Source organism: Saimiri boliviensis, chromosome 13 (assembly GCF_048565385.1).
Source record: "Saimiri boliviensis isolate mSaiBol1 chromosome 13, mSaiBol1.pri, whole genome shotgun sequence".
In the NCBI taxonomy this organism is placed as follows: Eukaryota; Metazoa; Chordata; class Mammalia; order Primates; family Cebidae; genus Saimiri; species Saimiri boliviensis.
In genome coordinates this window covers 68,720,224-68,738,511 of record NC_133461.1, presented here as the reverse complement: position 1 = coordinate 68,738,511, position 18,288 = coordinate 68,720,224, and the positions used below count along the sequence as shown (strand labels likewise).

Sequence of the window (18,288 nt, the reverse complement as noted above, 5' to 3'; positions counted from 1 at the left end):
TTCAGGTTCTACATGGGTTCTCAGGGTCTTAGTTTCCTCTTCTGTAATAATAGTATATCTAAGACATTGAGGTGTTTTAAGAATAACAGGAGGTATTGTATGAAAAGGTCTTGGTACACGAACTGATTGATTTACACATAGAACAGTATCAGTTGTGAGAACATGTATCTGAGAAAATTTAATGACTTATGACAAAAAATGAGAACCTAACATACATACAATGTGCAAGTTGCAAATGGGATGCTAAAATACTAGGTTAAGAAAAGTTTAATTCACAAATTGTCCTATGCTAAGAGAAAAGCTGATGAAAAGTGCTGCATTTCTAAAATCAGTGAGACTCAAGCAGCCCTGCCCTTTAGCCAGGATCACGTCCACAGAGCAGGGGAGCATGTGGGGCTGCTGATTAAGTTTCCACTGAACCCTTTTACTATGGCTATTTTCCCTCAGTCTTTGAGATTTTAAACACTCTCATTCCACCAGCAATAAGTTAGGTATACTGGTTTTTAATTAATGTTTTTCAGCTACTCGCTAACTAAGCATGTACTTCACGGACCCCCTGGCTTGGGACTCTCCTTCCAGTAAAATTCTGTTAATATATAACATATAAAACATGGCCTTGAAGTCACTGAAGCCTGAATTTCAAACCTAAAAGAAAAGGTCACCATCAACTCCAGCTTCAGAGACATCCCAGGCTGACATATTCATGAAGATATCCAAATGTCTTTCCTGTCTCACCCCATCTTGGTCTTGTGTTCCTGTCCCATCCAACCTTCATGACTGTCACTGCAGGGCAGGTGGCATGTGCTCCGGAACCCAGGCCCTGCACATCACCCAAGGAGCGGCACGCTGGAGTCTTGCCAGAGTGCAGTTTCAATAGGTGACGTGTCTTTCCCTCTGTCAGGTTAGGAAGGCAGCCGCTGGAGGTGTGCGCCTGACAACACGCCTCATGTTTATGCTTCCAGATTTACTGCAAAACCACTGAATGTGATGTGATGGTTACTTTAACATGTCAACTTGACTGAGCTATGGGGAGCACAGATATTTGGTAAAGCATTGTTCTGGGCCAGGTGCAATGGCTCACACCTGTAATCCTAGCACTGTGGAGGCCAAGGCAGGCAGATCACCTGAGATCAGGAGTTCAAGACCAGCCTGGCCAACATGGCAAAACCCTATCTCTACTAAAAATACAAAAATGAGCTGGGTGTGCTGGCGCACGCCTGTAATCTCATCTACTAAGGAGGCTGAGGCAGGAGAATCGCTTGAGCCTGGGAGGCAGAGGATGCAGTGAACAAAGATTTTGCCACTGCACTCCAGTCTGAGAGATAGAGCAAGACTCCATCTAAAAAAAAAAAAAAAAAAAAAAAAAAAAAAAAAAAAAAAAAAAAGTTGTATGTGTTTCTGCAAGGGTGCTAGCATTTTTATTTTTGAAAAAAAAAAATTTTTTTAAAGCCCTCCTGCGGTCAAGCGATTCTCCTGCTTCAAACTCCCAAGTAGCTGGGAATACAAGCCTGCACCAGCATGCCCAGCTAACTTTTTTTGTATTTTTTTTTTTTTGAGATGGAGTTTCGCTCTTGTTACCCACGCTGGAGTGCAGTGGCGCAATCTCGGCTCACCGCAACCTCTGCCTCCTGGGTTCAGGCAATTCTCCTGCCTCAGCCTCCTGAGTAACTGGGATTACAGGCACGTGCCACAATGCCCAGCTAATTTTTTGTATTTTTAGTAGTGACGGGGTTTCACCATGTTGACCAGGATAGTCTCGATCTCTTGACCTCGTGATCCACCCGCCTCGGCCTCCCAAAGTGCTGGGATTACAGGCTTGAGCCACTGCGCCCGGCCACTTTTTTTGTATTTTTAGTAGAAATGGAGTTTCAGCATGTTAGTTAGGCTGGTCTAGAACCACTGACCTCAAATGATCTGCCCACCTCAGCCTCCCAAAATGTTGGGATTACAGGCATGAGCCACGGTGCCTGGCCAGGTGTCAGCATCCTAATCAGGAAAGTAGATCTCCCTACTTCGTGTGGGCAGGCCTCGTCCAATCAGCTGAGGGCCCAAACAGAATGAAAAAGCTGACCCTCCCGCTGACCTATGGCCTTCGAACCGGAACATCAGCTCTCTCCCTGGGTCTCCAGCTGCCAACCCACTCTGCAGACTGGACCCACCTGCCTCCTGCCAGGCCTGTTTCTCTGAAGAACCCTGATAAAGGTGACAATAAAACCTAACAGTTCATCAGACACCCAAGTAATAACATGCCTATCATATGGTGTCATGTGGCACAAGTGGTCAGCATTTCACAGCTGTTCACACATCGCAAATCTCTGCATGATCTCAACCCCAGGAGGAAGAGGAGGAACCCGTCCAAGCAGAGGTGGCTCTCAGGACAGCCCACCTCGGGCTCTCCAATCCTCAGCACCTCCTTCAGCCTCGTGACTATACTTCTCCTCACCTTCATCTCTAGTCGCCCTCTGCCCTGACAAGCCACTGGCACCTCCCATATCCACGCCAGCAGCCATCCGTCACCCACATCCCAGCTGCATTCTCTGTGTTGCAAGGCCTGTGGCCGTGGCCCCTGCCTCCTCTCATGGCTTTCCTCCTAGATCCCCACCATTCTGCGGCTCAACTCCCACCATTCCTTGAAAGTGGGCATTTGCAAGCCCTCGGGACTGCCCCAGCAGCTGAGCTCCCTGCAGATGGCCTCCACTTCTTCACACCCTCCCCAACTCCATGGCCTGAGCTCACGCTTACGGAGCGCTTCCTCTCTCCCATGCTGAGCCGTTCACCTGTACATATACTCCACACCATAACTCTGAGGACAGCAAAAATTATTCTCCTCATGTTAAAGATGAAGAAACGGAGGCACAAAGAAATGGAGAAAGTTGCCCAAGACCCCGCAGCTATAAGGCACAGGAAAGGGGATCCCAGCACCACAGTCCAAGTCCTCCATCGCTAAAAGAGCTGACCCCACAGCTGTAGCCATCGCAACTGATCACTTCCTAATCCCTCTCCAGCTCACATTTCTCTCAACAGCAATGACAGCCCGCCAGCTGCATGAGCCAGAAACCCAGTAGTCCTTTATTCCTATGTCTCCCTCAATGTATGACTCATCAAGTCCACCCCAACTCACAGCCCCCAAGTACCACACCCCATCAGTTCAAGCAGGACACCTACCTGCACCTCTGCCCTCCACACAGGGCCCCCAAGTACTGACCTCCTGTCTCCCACCTCAAGCTTCAGCCTAAGGGCATTTCTTGTAGGTCCTAGGTGCTGTGCTCTCTTTGCCCTTTCTGCGTTTCATCTTCTCTACTGGTCCCGATCCCTCTTCTTCCCTCTCCCCTCCCCAAGACCGTCACCAACTTTCCTAGCTGACTCCTCCTTCTCTTTCTAAAGACACCCTCAGCTGTGACTTCCTCCAGGAAGTTGTCCACATCCCAGGCGCTGGGATGGCCTCCCAGTCCACCTGCACACTGCGGTGACCAGCAACTGGCCAGGTCTGTACTTCCTCCATAACTCAAACGAGAGGTGAGCCCAAGGGCAGGGTACCACTGTGCAGACGGCCTCCTACAGTGCTCGAAGCAGGCTGGGACAGTGGGCACAGGATCCTGAAACTGGCTCAGCCTAGGGACCAAGACCTTCCCCCACCTCCCACAGAGGAAAGAAGACACAAACCAGCCTCCAGGCTCGTCTCCACTGGGCCCAGGAGGGTCCAGGAGGCAGGGAGGGGCCTGAACTCCTGAACTCCCCTTTCCTTCTCCAAGTCTCGGGTCCCAGTGCCTTTAAGCTTCTGCCTTCCTCCACCCCTATAGCTCGGGGAGATTGGGGCCTATATCTTACTAGCAACCTCTCCATCCTCTGGCTGAGTGATTTTACCCACCCTTCTCCCCCAAACTCCAAAGACAGTAATCTCCCCTGGGCAGCAAGCACTTCATTTGGGCAAGCAAGTGACTATCTCAGGGCCACAGAGTCCAGGACTCACTCTTCCCATGAGGATGAGGTCTTTACCAGCCTCTCCTTAAGGGGGCACAGGTGGGACCTCCCTGGTGCCCCGGAATGCTGAGGGCTAGGATGAAGCTGCCTAGTGGCAGGGACAGTGCCTTCTGCCCTCCTGCTGCTTCTCAGACAGCTTTTATTAGCAAAGTAGGTAGGAAATGACAGGGACCTCTCAGAGTCAAAGCAGTGAGCCTCGGACACTTGGAGACCATGTGCGGCCCCCACCCCATCGAAGGAACAGCTGCTACTCTGTGCCTGCCAGCTGCTGTCTCACAGGAATTCTGTCTCTGCTGTTGTCTGAAATGTTGGCGAGTTTTCGAATTTCTCATGTAGGCTGACCCCACCCTGCGGAGCTAAGCAGACACTGGAGGCGTGGACCAGGCAAGGAAGGGGCTCGAGGCCCGTCACCACTGCCTCCTCTCTTCCTCCAGCAGCAGGTGCGCTCAGCCCAGGCAGGAAGAGTGGGGAAGGCTTTTCTGGAGAAATGAACCGCTTCAGAAATGACCTCCACAAACTGGCATTTGCGAGGATTCCAAGGAGGAAAACGGGAGCCTGACCTGGGCTCGTCTGACGGCAAAGCCCATCAGCGGTCAAGCCTGCTCTCCTCCTGTCCGGGGCACGGCCCTAAATACCATCTCCAGGACCGTGACCTCCACACTGCATCTCTGCCATCAGGTTGGATCCAAATGCAACATCTCCATTTAGTGAAACCGTGTCTTTACAAAAATTAAAAAATATTATCCAGGCATGGTGACGCATGCCTGTAGTCCCAGCTACTCGGGAGGCTGAGGTGAGGGTATCACTTGAGCCCAGGAGGAGGTAGCTGTAATCGCACCACTGCACTCCAGCCAGGGAAACAAAGCAAGACCCTGTCTCAAAACAATACGAAATCTACTGGCAACTCGAACTTACCCTGACCGGAAGAGAACACTCCACTCCCATCTCCAACCTGTTCCTCCTGCAGTTTTGTCATGTTGGGAAGTGGCAAATCCATTCAACCAGTTTTTCAGGCCTAAACCCTTAAAGTTATCCTTGTCTCCTCTCTTTCTCATACCCCACATCCAACCCAGCGACAAACCCTGTCAGCTCAGCCTTCAAAATAAATGTTCCTTCTTCACTGCACCCCAGTCAAATCCACGATTTCTCACGTGGCTTCCTATCAGATACCTGACTCTGGTCCCCCTAGTGTCCTACACAGGGCCCCATGCAGCAGCCAGGGTGGTCCCCCTGCATGGAGTCCTGTAAAGTCCCACACAGTACTCTGCCCCAAACCTCCCGTCACACTCAGAGTAAAAAGGCTAATATCCTTTCCCGAATTGTTCAATGATTCTTTGTTGGATGAATACATTTCTAACCAGTATTTTAGTGCCGTCATCTTAAAAGCAAACAATATCAAAGAAGCCAATAAACATGTGCATTTAAGTTCATTAATTACCTAAGAAATGCAAATGAAAACCACAATAAAATGCCACCTCAAGCCCATCAGGATGGCTACAATATAAACCATACCAAGTGTTGTGGAAGACGTGGGGAAATGGGAACCCTCACACACTGCAGGGTGAAGTATATCTTGGTAAATCCTCTTTAGAGAACTACTTGGCAGAATTTACATTCCCAATGACATAGCAATTCTGCTCCGACTATTAATAAATCACAACAGAAATGCATACATATGTAATCAAAAGACATGTGCGAGAATGTTCACAGCAACATTATCCATATTAACTCCAAACTCGATTATCATCCAGTTTGCTCAAGAATTGAATGAGGCCAGGCACGGTGGCTCATGCCTATAATCCCAGCACTTTGGGAGGCCAAGGTGGGTGGATCACTTGAGGTCAGGAGTTTGAGATCAGCCTGACCAATACGGTGAAGCCCCGTCTCTACTAAAAATACAAAAATTAGCCGGGCATGGTGGTGTGTGCCTGCAATCCCAGCTACTCGGGAGACTGAAGCACGAGAATTGCTTGAATCTGGAAGGCACAGGCTACACAGTAAGCCAAGATCATGCCACTGTACTCCAGCCTGGGTGACAGAGCAAGACTCCATCTCAAAAATAAATAGGCCAGGCAAGGTGGCTCTCGCCTGTAATCCCAGCACTTTGGGAGGCCAAGTTGGGCAGATCACCTGAGGTCGGGAGTTTGAGACCAGCCTGACCAACATGGAAAAACCCCGCCTTCACTAAAAATACGAAATTAGCGCCGGGCGCGGTGGCTCAAGCCTGTAATCCCAGCACTTTGGGAGGCTGAGGCGGGTGGATCACGAGGTCGAGAGATCGAGACCATCCTGGTCAACAAGGTGAAACCCCGTCTCTACTAAAAATACAAAAAGTTAGCTGGGCATGGTGGTGCGTGCCTGTAATCCCAGCTACTCAGGAGGTTGAGGCAGGAGAATTGCCTGAGCCCAGGAGGCGGAGGTTGCGGTGAGCCGAGATCGCACCATTGCACTCCAGTCTGGGTAACAAGAGCGAAACTCCGTCTCAAAAAAAAAAAAAATACGAAATTAGCAGGGCATGGTGGCACATGCCTGTAATCCCAGCAACTCGGGAGGCTGAGGCAGGAGACTTGCTTGAACCCGGAAGGCAGAGGTTCCAGTGAGCCGAGATCATGCCATTGTACTCCAGCCTGGGCAACAATAGTAAAACTCCATCTCAAATAAATAAATAAATAAATAAATTTAAAAAATGAAACAGGCCAGGCACGGTGGCTCACGCCTATAATCCCAGCACTTTGGGAGGCTGAGGCAGATGGATCACAAGGTCAAGAGATCGAGACCATCCTGGTCAACATGGTGAAACCCCGTCTCTACTAAAAATACAAAAATTAGCTGGTCATGGTGCACGCCTATAGTCACAGCTACTCGGGAGGCTGAGGCAGGAGAACTGCTTGAACTCAGGAGGCAGAGGTTGCGGTGAGCCAAGATCGCACCATTGCACTCCAGCCTGGGTAATAAGAGCGAAACTCCGTCTCAAATAAATAAATAAATAAATAAATAAATAAAACAGTTGAATGAATAGTGATATACTCACATAATAAAATACCATTCAGTGGAAGTTCCCATAGTGCCACTCCAGACTGGCAGCGTCTATGTGAGCAGGAACATGGGAGGTAGACACAGGCACCGGCACTGACAATGTGTGGATCACAGAAAGAAACCAGATTTCAACTGCATAGAGCCAGAAGCAAGTCTGTGAAAACCAGACTGGCTTATAACTAATATATAAAAAATTCGTAGAAGGTTCTCAATTTGGTGGCATCCTAAAAATGCATATAGCCAATTGTTACCAATAACAAGTTTGAAGCCTAAATTAACTTTTCTAAATTATCAGTAATAAATTTCAATCAGCCAAGCTACAAGAAAGGCTGAATTTATCTTTCTGTTCACCCCATATAAAATATTACAAAACCATTGTCATTCTACAAACAGAATGAAGCCAAAAAAAGAGCAAAAAGTATTACAGAACTATAAGAAGCACTGAGGCCGGGCGCGGTGGCTCAAGCCTGTAATCCCAGCACTTTGGGAGGCCAAGGCGGGTGGATCACAAGGTCAAGAGATCAAGACCATCCTGGTCAACATGGTGAAACCCTGTCTCTACTAAAAATACAAAAATTAGCTGGGCATGGTGGCGCGTGCCTGTAATCCCAGCTACTCAGGAGGCTGAGGCAGGAGAATTGCCTGAACCCAGGAGGCGGAGATTGCGGTGAGCCGAGATCGTGCCATTGCACTCCAGCCTGGGTAACAAGAGTGAAACTCCTCCTCCTCCTCAAAAAAAAAAGAAGCAGTGAAAGAATTGTTATTTTTGTGTATTTCGTGGTATGTGTAGTATTTCTTAGCATCTTAAAAATTTGTAGATGTGACAATTCTTATTCTAAATAAACTTACATCTAAATTTTTTATTTTCTTTCTTTTTTTTTTTTTTTTTTGAGACAGAGTTTCGCTCTTATCGCCCAGGCTGGAATGCAGTGGGACAATCTAGGCTCACTGCATCCTCTGCATCCTGGGTTCAAACGATTCTCCAGCCTCAGCCTCCTGAGTAGCTGGGATTACAGAAATGCACCATGCCCAACTGATATTTGTATTTTTAGTAGAGACAGGATTTCACAATGTTGGCCAGGCTGGTCTCAATCTCCTGACCTCAGGTGATCCACCCACCTCGGCCTCCCAAAGTGCTGGGATTACAGGCTTGAGCCACCACGCTGGACCAACTTTGTATTTTCTTAAAGAGGACCCCTGAAATTGTCTAAGTTTCTGGCCCAACAAAACTGGCTCAACCCCACGGGGGTGTTTTAAAGGCAGAGCTGTCTGCGATACTTCATACATCACATAAAAGATGACAACCATCCATGTCAGCGAATGCTGTCACCTGTACTTGAGGTGGGGCTGTGGTCACTCCCTCCCTAAAACCCTACCTTCATGGTGTGGGTGGCTGGAACTGGAAGAGCAGGGATGACCCCCAGGGTCACTGAAGGAAGAGTGGCACAGAGCCACGGAAGGGGCAGGCGAGGGAATTAGGAGCCTATCCCCTGGGACAGGGAAGCCTCCTAGGATTGGGGCAGAGGAGAGATCGAAGCACTTCTCCAGGGCCACCTTCAGTGGAACCAGTGTCTAAGAGAGAAGGGACAGTGCGCCTTTAACTATTGGGAGATCCCTCCCTCCGCTCCCTCACCGTTCAGCATCTAGAACCCAGACTCCATCTCAGGGGCAACTGAGATCAGCTAACAACAGAGGAGCAGAATGCTGGGTGCTGGTGAAGGGTGGGCATCTGGGCCACAGCAACTTTGCCAACACGCTTTTTACTGAGGACTCCAAAAGGATCACCACTCACACAACCTTTATACCCAAACCAAGCCATTTGGCTAAAGGATGTGTTTTCTCCAGTCAGCACCCGATTGCATTAGAAGACAATCTGTCCCTCTTTACACAGGTTCCGATGACCTTGTGTGGCTTCTGTTTGTCCCTGCTGCAAACCATTCCAGCCATTCTCTCAGCACTGCCCGGCAGGCAGGAAGCATCAGCATAATGCCCGAGGGGGAGCTCCAGCGGCCAGGGCTTCCTGACCGGACTCCTAATGGAAGCATCTTTATTTCAACCCTCTCCTGCGTTTAAAAAAAGGTTTTTTGTTGTTGGCAAGTTGCAAAGATATGAAATATCTCTTAAATAAGTTAAAAGTCATAGGAGCCTTAGAACTGTCCCTGCTCTATTGCAAGCTCCTTATGCACATTTGTTAAATAATAACACAAAATTTAAAAATCTTTTGTTTCTTCGAGGATCTAAATTTGAAAAGTACGGAAACCCCTAACTTAACTCATCAGGGTTTACACAGCAGCATCTGAATCCTAAGCTGGCTTCTCAATGCCTCAAGAAAGAAAAGTTTTTTGGTAGAACCTAAAAGTTCCTCAATATCTGGCTGATGCTTGCTCTGGAAGGAAAGCTAGCAGGCAGGAAAGGAGAGAAGGAGAGCCCGTGTTTCATGCACACGGCAGACCTGCTTTCCAGGAAGAACGCTTGCACTAAAGCTACAAGCTTCATCTGCCTTGCAGGAAGGTTTAGGGTCCTCCTTTTCCTACAGGAAAGGGTCAGGTCAAAGGATGGAGTTTCACAACACTCTTAAATTCATTCATTCTTTACAGGCTGAGTCTTCGGTCCTTAAAACCAGAGGGAAGGAAGGCCCTTCAACAAAACGCGCGTCCACTTAGTTAAAAAAAGGATTAGAGGATTTGCACCAAGGTAAAGCACTAACCATACTTTGTGACAACTCACTTCAAATTTAAGATTGGTCAAACAGTCTGATTTTACTATCTAGGGAAAACTGGTACAGCATGTTCAAACTGCCAGACCTCAAAAAAAAAAAAAAAGAAAAGAAAAAATACTGTTTAAATATAAAAGGCCAGTTGCCCACAACACACCTCATGTCCCCAGATCCCCGGAAACAATCACATCTTTTTTTTTTTTTTTTTTTGAGATGGAGTTTTGTTGCCCCAGGCTGGAATGCAATGGCGCGATTTCGATTTCGGCTCACTGCAACCTCCCCCTCCCGGGTTCAAGGGATTCTTCTGCCTTAGCCTCCCAAGTAGCTGGGACTACGGGCGTGCGCCACCACGCCCGGGTATTTTTGTATTTTTAGTAGAGTTGGGTTTGTACTATCCTGGTCAGGCTGGTCTCTAACTCCTGACCTCAAGTAATCCACCCGCCTCAGCCTTTCAAAATGCTGGGATTACAGGCGTGAGCCACCTCGCTCGGCCCACAATCACTACTTGAGAGGCAAACATGGAGTAAGCCATCTTACAGCGCTGGGAAAACCAATACTCGCTTGCCTCCCAGTACTGACGGTGTGTCAGACACTGCTGAAGGCACTGAGGAAGGTGGAAGGAACAATCACAAAAATGAAAAAGAGAAGAGAGGAGCTGCACTCCATTTTAAACCTGCTCCCTAGTTTTCGGTGGCTCTGCAGCTCGGTTTACATCCTTCCGGGCAGTGTAATAAGTTCCTCCTGAACTCAGAATCCGTGCCCACCGCGAAGTGTAGCCACTTTCAGGCTGTGGGTCAGAGTAAGTTTGGGCTGAGGATGCTGGAGCCAGGACAAACTGCAGCCCAGCCAGATCCCCACGCGTCTGAGGCTTAGCCCCAGGCTTGCTCCCGAGAGCGGAATCCATTCATAGGTCCCTAAAATCAGCCCGGTACGCTAGCCCTGGAGAGATTCCTACTTTCTGACCACTCGCTCAAAGGCAAAGGTCACGTTAGCCGCTCAACCCCAGAGCAGAGGGGCTCGCCCCCCGGGATCCAGGGCTGGGGAAGGGCGGGGAAGGTGTGTCCAGGACACCAGCACAAAGGCTCCTTCACCGCGCAGCGCCCTGCTACCTCAGGTGCGGACCCCTGGGGCCCGCCCGCTGCGCGCCAGGACCCAGCCGCTCCAGGCGGCTCCTGCGGCCCACGCGCTTCCGCTCCGCCCCGAGTTCCGAGCCGAGCCGCGGCGCTCACCTGTCCCGCCCGCAGCGCCAGCTGCACTGCCGCCTGGAAGCACTCCTCCCAGGGGCCGGCCGCGGGCGCCGCCTGGTCCTCACCGCTGGGCTTCATCGCTGCCTCGCAGGGCCCCGCCACCTCCAGCCCCCCTCGGCGGGACCCCGGCTCCCACCGGATCCCGCCGTCCCGCCTCCAGGCTCCACACTCCCTCTGCCTGCTCTCGCAGCTCTGCGCCTAGTCCGCCGCCTGTTTCACAGCAGCGCGGGCGGGAAGGGGATCCAGCGGGCCGCGGGAGCCGCGAGTTCAGCTCCCCGCTCCCCGCCCTCTGCCCCGCCCCGTGCCAAGCCCGGCCCCGCGCCCGCGCCCCCCTCGCCCCGCCCCTCGCAGAGCCAGGCCCCGCCCCTCCCTTCTTTTCCCCGCCCCTCGCAGAGCCAGGCCCCGCCCCCTCCCTTCTTTTCCCCGCCCCTTGCCGCTCCAGGCCCCGCCCTGCACCCACAAGCAGCTCCTGGCCCCGCCCCGCGCCAAGCCCGGCCCAGTCCTGCACCTCCCCTCCAGCTTCCCGCTGCGCCCCACGCCTGGCTCCGCCTCTCTGGGCTTGCTCTGAACACCAATCAGTGCCGAGCCTTGCCCCTCCCGCGCTTCATCCTGGCCCCGCCCCTCTCGTGCCGCATCACCCTCTCCGCTCGGGGCGGACCCAACCCCTCCCCGCCGTGTTCCGGTCCGCAGTGCGCGGAGCGGGCTCGGAGTCCAACTACTCTGAGCCTCGAACCCCGCCTTCATCAAGTAGACCCCCGACCCGGGTCCAAACCCCGCCCCGCCACCGCGCGCTGAGACAGACCCCGCCCCGGTCCCCACCCCCGGCTCATGCTGAGCTCCGCCCTGCCCTGGGTGCTGCGCGCGGAGGGCCGCCCGGGCCCGCGCGGAGCTGGGAGGGGTGGGCTGGGGCGGCAGTGTTGGGGCCCCGGGGCAGCTGCTGTCTGGGTGGACCGGTGCGGGGCCTGCCCAGCCCCGGATGTGCAAGAGCACGTTCTGCCGATCCTCGCGCACTTGGCGCCGGGCGTCTGTGGCCAGCTTCGGGCTGTGGCCAGCTTCGGGCTCAGTAGCTAGGGGTGGCCGACAGACGCGGAGGCCGCCGGGCTGCAGGCGTCGTTCCCGGCCTCGCGGGACCTCAGGCAGCTGAGCGCACAAGGCCGCAGTGTTCTCGCAGGCGGCCGCCCGGCGCGGGAAGTTTCGACACAAACAAGCTCTCCGTCCCCAACCCCAAACACTGCGAGGACAGCGGCTGGGCTTTATAAACTGTTTACACCCAAAACTCGAATTTGGAGCGGGAACTGTGATTGTGATGAACCTCTGTAGTGAGGAATGACCTTTCCGACCTTGGATTCCCTTGCTGGCCCATGTAAACATAAACAGGAGACGTTTCCCGAAAGAGTGGCTGCGTGGTTTCCAAGGTTAATTTCATAAGCCGCCCTGCCTGCCCTTTTTATGAAAGATGCAGACCCACGTAAAATTATTCTGGAGTGCCACTTGGGAGTCTGGGAGAACAATGGGAGTTTACACAGAATCTTGATGGGATATTTTTTTACACAACCTAATAATGAAATTCAACGTTTAAGTTTTTGTAAGTGCCTTTTTTTTTCGTCTTGCTCTGTTGTCAGGCTAGAGTGCAGTGACGAGATCTCGGCTCACTGCAACCTCTGCCTGCCAGATTCAAGAGATTCTCCTGCCTCAGCTTCCCAAGTAGCTGGGACTGCAGGCGCGTGCCACCACGCCAAGCTAATTTTTGCATTTTTAGTAGAGATGGGGTTTCACCATATTGGCCAGGATGGTCTTAATCTCTTGACCTCGTGATCCGCCCCCCTCAGCCTCCCAAAGTGCTGGGATTACAGGCGTGAGCCACCGCGCCCGGCCTGTCTGTGAGTAGTTTATGTTGAAACACGTTGTGAAGACACTTCTTTTAAGTGTACAGTGTAAGAAACAAAACATACAAAGAGGAGGAATTGCAAACAGGAAATACAAACACGTAGATATGAGTGCAACTTTAGGGACTCTGGCCTCATCCTGTGTCCTAGTCCTACGGCTCAGAAAACGAGACCAATTGCCCTGCCTCCCACCATGCCAGTTTGGGGCAGCTAAGGACACGCTCACCTCCATCTTTTTTGTGTTCTGCGTTTTTATGATATTCAAGACAGCAGGACTTCAGAATGCACTTAAGACTGTGCTGTGAATGCCTATTTTAAAAGAAATGAATCCTTTGTTGATTTTCGTGACAGGTTTTCATTAGCCATCACTTCCAACACCAAGAAAAGTTAAGAAGTATAATGTCTCTTCCACCTCTTCCCAGTTAGGCTTTCTGAACACCTTTGGTAGTGTGACCCCCATCTGGAAGCTAAATTATGTCTGTAGGTAAACTTTTATTATGGATCTCAGCTCTAAACATCTAGAAAAGGAGTTAACTGTTTTTTCCCCCGAACTGACATATCTTAAGGCAGAATAGTGTGGTTTTTAACAGCATGAGGCTTTGAACCAGCCAGATTTTCCTAAATTGAAATATTAGCCTCGGGCTGGGCGTAGTGGCTAACGGATGTAATCCAAGCACTTTGGAGGCCAAGGCGGGCGGATCACCTGAGGTCGGGAGTTCAAAACTAGCCTGACCAACATGGTGAAACCCTGTCTTAAAAAAAAAAAAAAAGGCCGGATGTGGTGGCTCAAGCCTGTAATCCCAGCACTTTGGGAGGCCGAGGTGGGTGGATCACGAGGTCAAGAAATCGAGACCATCTTGGTCAACATGGTGAAACCCCGTCTCTACTAAAAATACAAAAAAATTAGCTGGGCATGGTGGTGCGTGCCCGTAATCCTAGCTACTCAGCAGGCTGAGGCAGGAGAATTGCCTGAACCCAGGAGGCGGAGGTTGCGGTGAGCCGAGATTGTGCCATTGCACTCCAGCCTGGATAACAAGAGTGAAACTCTGTCTCAAAAAAAAAAAATGGCCTCACTTCTTCCTTATTGTGTGGATTTGAGCAAGTTACAAATAACCATTTGTGCCTGTTTCTTCAACTGTGAAGTGGTCTTTGTAACCATTGTATGGGTTAATGTACTTGTGCTGTTATTATTAAAGACTGGTCATTTAGGCACCAGTGTAGGTGGCCTCAAGCAATCAGCATACTGCTTTGGCACCTAATAGGTGCTTAATAAATACCTTCATTGTTGAGTATTGAAATTAGCTTTTTTTTTTTTTTTTTTTTGAGACATGGTTTCACTCTGTTGCCCAGGCTAAAGTGCAATGGCACGATCATGGCTCACTGCAGTTTTGACCTCCTGGACTCAAGTTATCCTCCCACCTAAGCCTCCCTAGTAGCTGGGTCTACAGGTATGGGCCACCATGCCCAGCTAATTTTATTTTTATTTTTATTTATTTATTTTGAGACAGAATATCACTCTGTCACCAGGCTGGACTGCAGTGGTTGGATCTCAGCTCACTGCAACCTCCACCTCCCAGGTTCAAGCAATTCTCCTGTCCCAGCCTCCCAAGTAGCTGGGACTACAGGCGCATAGTCCAACTGCTTTCTGTATTTTTAGTAGAGATGGGGTTTCGCCACGTTGGCTAGGATGGTCTTGATCTCTTGACCTCGTGATCCACCTGCCTCGACCTCCCAAAGTGCTGGGATTACAGGTGTGAGTCACTGCACCCAGCCTTTTTATTATTATTATTTTAATATTTAGGATTGTTTATTGAGAACTGCTGGCAAACAATTGGAAACAATTTTAGCATCCACCAGTAGAGGAACAGCTAAATAAACATCGAATCTCAATGATGGGGGTTGAAAGGAATTTGTTAGAGCTATGGAACAACGTGGGTTTACCTCTAACACATACTGTGAAGTAGAAAAGCAAGTTGTCAAATGGCACAAAAAGTGTGGTTCACAAGCTAAAAGTGCAAATTTCTCTCTCTCTCTGTGTATGTGTGTGTATTCTGAAAAGATAAAACTACTCCAAAATAATAATAACAGTGGCTGCTTTGGAAAGAGGCCATTGTTGGGCAGATGCTGGGAAATGGAATTAGAGAGAATTAGGGATATGGGGGAAAAAAACGATTTTAGCTTCTTCTTCTGTTTTTTTTTTTTTTTTTCGAGGTGGAGTTTTACTTTTGTTGCCCAGGCTGCAGTGTAATGGCGCAATCTCGGCTCACTGAAACCTCCACCTCCCAGGTTCAAGTGATTCTCCTGCCTCAGCCTCCCGAGTAGCTGGGATTACAGGCATGCACCAATACGCCTGGCTAATTTTGTATTTTTAGTAGAGACAGGGTTTCTCCATGTTGGTCAGTCTGGTCTTGAACTCCTGACCTCAGGTGATCTGCCCACCTCGGCCTCCCAAAGTGCTGGGATTACAGGCGTGAGCCACTGTGCCTAGCCGATTTTAGCTTTATACGTGTAATACTTAGAAAATTTAGAAAACCAGCCTGGCCAACATGGTGAAACTCTGTTTCTACTAAAAATACAAAACTGACCAGGGCGTGGTGGCATATGCCTGTAATCCCAGCTACTCGGGGGGCTTAGGTGGGAGAATCACTTGAACCTGGAGATTCAAGAAGTTGCAGTGAGCTGAGATCGCCCCGTTGCACTCCAGCCTGGAAGACAGAGCAAGACTCTGTCTCAAAAAAACAAAAGAAAAGAAAAGAAAAGAAAATTTAGAGGAAAGAGTGGTCATACATTATTTTTGCATTAAAAGTTGATTTTGAACATTAAGTAGAAATTGTTCTGATTTTATTGTAAGGGGCCTAAATCCTGATTAAAGAATCATGGGTGGAAATATAAAATACTCTTCCCCAGCCGGCCTCCAGGCCAGTCTGCACACTGTCTCCTTCAGAGGCCCTGGAAACTATACGAACTTTCTTTAAGCCCCTAGAATATTGTGCTCTGCCTTGAAAAACTATTTCCTAACTACTCCTCCCCACCCTCCCACCCAAGGCACAGCCTTGGTGGGCACCCTGGTCACCAGGAGGCCACATGCACAGTGCCTGGGTAGGGGCCCAAGAAGCCAGAGCAGTGGCAGTGAGAAGGTGAAAGGGCACTCAGGACAGTCAGGATAGACTTTATGTCCTTATTAATCCAGGAGTCCCCTCCCCTTATGTCCTTTATGAAAGAAAGCAGAGTCTAAATAAACAAAATGTCAGGCTGTGTTCTTTTCTTCCAGCCACTTCTCTAACTTCCTCAGGTTACCTTGAAATCTGATCTTATTCTCCAGGGCCAAGACATGCTGACTTGAACATTTGAGGAGCTTTTTGTTTTAGCTCATCCAAATCCCTAGAAGTTGGTCCAGAATAATGTCTGACCGTTCTTAAACTGAAGTGTGGAAAAATTGGTGTTAGAAGCTGAATTGTAGCCCCCACCTCCTGCTTCCAAATTTATGTGCTGAATTTCAAATCACAGAATGTGCCTATATTTGGTGATAGAGCCTTTAAAGAGGTAATTAAATGGGCATCGTTAGGGTTAGCTCTAATCTGACTGGTGTTCTTATGAAAAGAGGGAATTTGGACCTAGAAAAAGACACCAGGATTGCATGTGCACAGTGGGAAGGCCACATGAGGACACAGTGAGAAGGTGGCCATCGCAAGCCAAGGAGAAAGGCCTCAGAAGACACCAACCCTACTGACACTTTGTTTTTTTTTTTTTAATTTTAGATTCAAAGGGTACATGTACAGGTTTGTTACATGAGTATACTGTGTGATACTGGTGTTTGGGCTTCTAGTGATCCTGTAGCCCAAGCAGCAAACATAGCACCTAATAGGTAGTTTTTCAACACTTGACCCCCTCCCACCCTCCTTCCTTCTGGAATCCCCAGTGTCTGTTGTTCCTATCTTTGTGTCCATGAGTACTCAATATTTAGCTCCCATTTATAAGTGAGAGCAGGCCGGGTGCGGTGGCTCAAGCCTGTAATCCCAGCACTTTGGGAGGCCAAGGCGGGTGGATCACGAGGTCGAGAGATCAAGACCAACCTGGTCAACATGGTGAAACCCCGTCTCTACTACAAATACAAAAAATTAGCTGGGCGTGGTGCTGCGTGCCTATACAGCTACTCAGGAGGCTGAGGCAGGAGAATTGCCTGAACCCAGGAGGCGGAGGTTGCGGTGAGCCGAGATCGCGCCATTGCACTCCAGCCTGGGTAACAAGAGCGAAACTCCATCTCAAAAAAATAAAATAAAATAAAATAAAATAAGTGAGAGCATGTAGCATTTGTTTTTCTGTTCCTGTGTTAATTCACTTAGGATAATGGCCTCCAGCTGTGTCCATGAGAGCACGATCTCCTTTTTATGGCTGCATAGTGTTCCATGGCGTATATGTACCACATTTTCTTTTCTTTTTTTGAGACAAGGTCTCCTGCGTCGCCCAGGCTAGAGTGCTGCAGCAAGATGATGGCTCACTGCTCGACCTCCGACCTCCCAGATTCAAGTGGTCCTCCTGCCTCAGCTTCCCAAGTGGCTGCGACTACGTGCCCTCACACCTGGCTAATTTTTTACCGTTTTTGTAGAGGCAGGGTCTTGCTATGTTACCCAGGCTGGTTTTGAACTCCTAGGCTCAAATAATCCTCCTCTTTTGGCCTCTCAAAGTACTGAGAGGCCTGAGCCACCATGCCTGTGAGTTATCACGCCTGGCCTTCCACACTGTCTTTATCCAGCCTGCATGATGTTGGACTGTCCACCTTGATGTTGGACTTCCAGCCTCCAGAATTATGAGAAAGTACATTTCTGTTTTTAAGCTGCTTAGTCTGTGGCACTTTGTTACACAGCTGCAGCAAACTGATACAGTTGGAGCCAAGGAGGTTTGTCTTGGTCATCAGCACGCTAGGGGTTATGAGGCACTCTTCTCAGCCTAGAGGCCTTGAAGAAGAGAGCAAGGAGTACAAAGCACTCTAGGAACAGAAAATCAGTGCCAACCCTCCTGCTCCCTAACCCAGATAAACTGCTCAGGGTCAGTCACTTATGCAATAACTGAAGTCAGCCAGCACCACAACTCTTCACTAAATTAAGTCAGATAGATGATTACAACAAATGCTCTGTATTTAAATATCACCCAACACTGTGCACAGCTCCACAACCAAGAACAATTCTGGAGGTCTATGCTAAGCTATGGATATTAAAAAAAAAAAAATCTCCAGGGTTATTTCTATTTATTTATTTCCACTATATAACTTGAGATGCTTTTTTTTCTACTCTGGAAAATCCTCCCAAATCATTATTTCCCACTGAGGAAGGGGTTAATGTGCTGGTCATTCCTCTTCCTGCAGAGTGTAACACAGTACCAGATAGTCCCTGAGAATTCACATGGTGTACTGGCTTTCAAAACT

The 18,288-nt window shown here is 49.5% G+C and overlaps 1 protein-coding gene across 1 annotated transcript in view; it reads right to left on the bottom strand.

Moving 5' to 3' along the window:
- IMPA2 (inositol monophosphatase 2) overlaps window positions 1-11,284 on the bottom strand; it is a 53,549-nt gene extending 42,265 nt beyond the window's left edge. The window contains exon 1 of the mRNA XM_039463818.2: window positions 10,963-11,284. Within this exon, the coding sequence (XP_039319752.2) occupies window positions 10,963-11,058 (96 nt within the window). The 5' untranslated portion in view covers window positions 11,059-11,284. The remainder of the gene's footprint in view (window positions 1-10,962) is intronic.
- Between the last annotated feature and the right edge of the window lie 7,004 nt (window positions 11,285-18,288).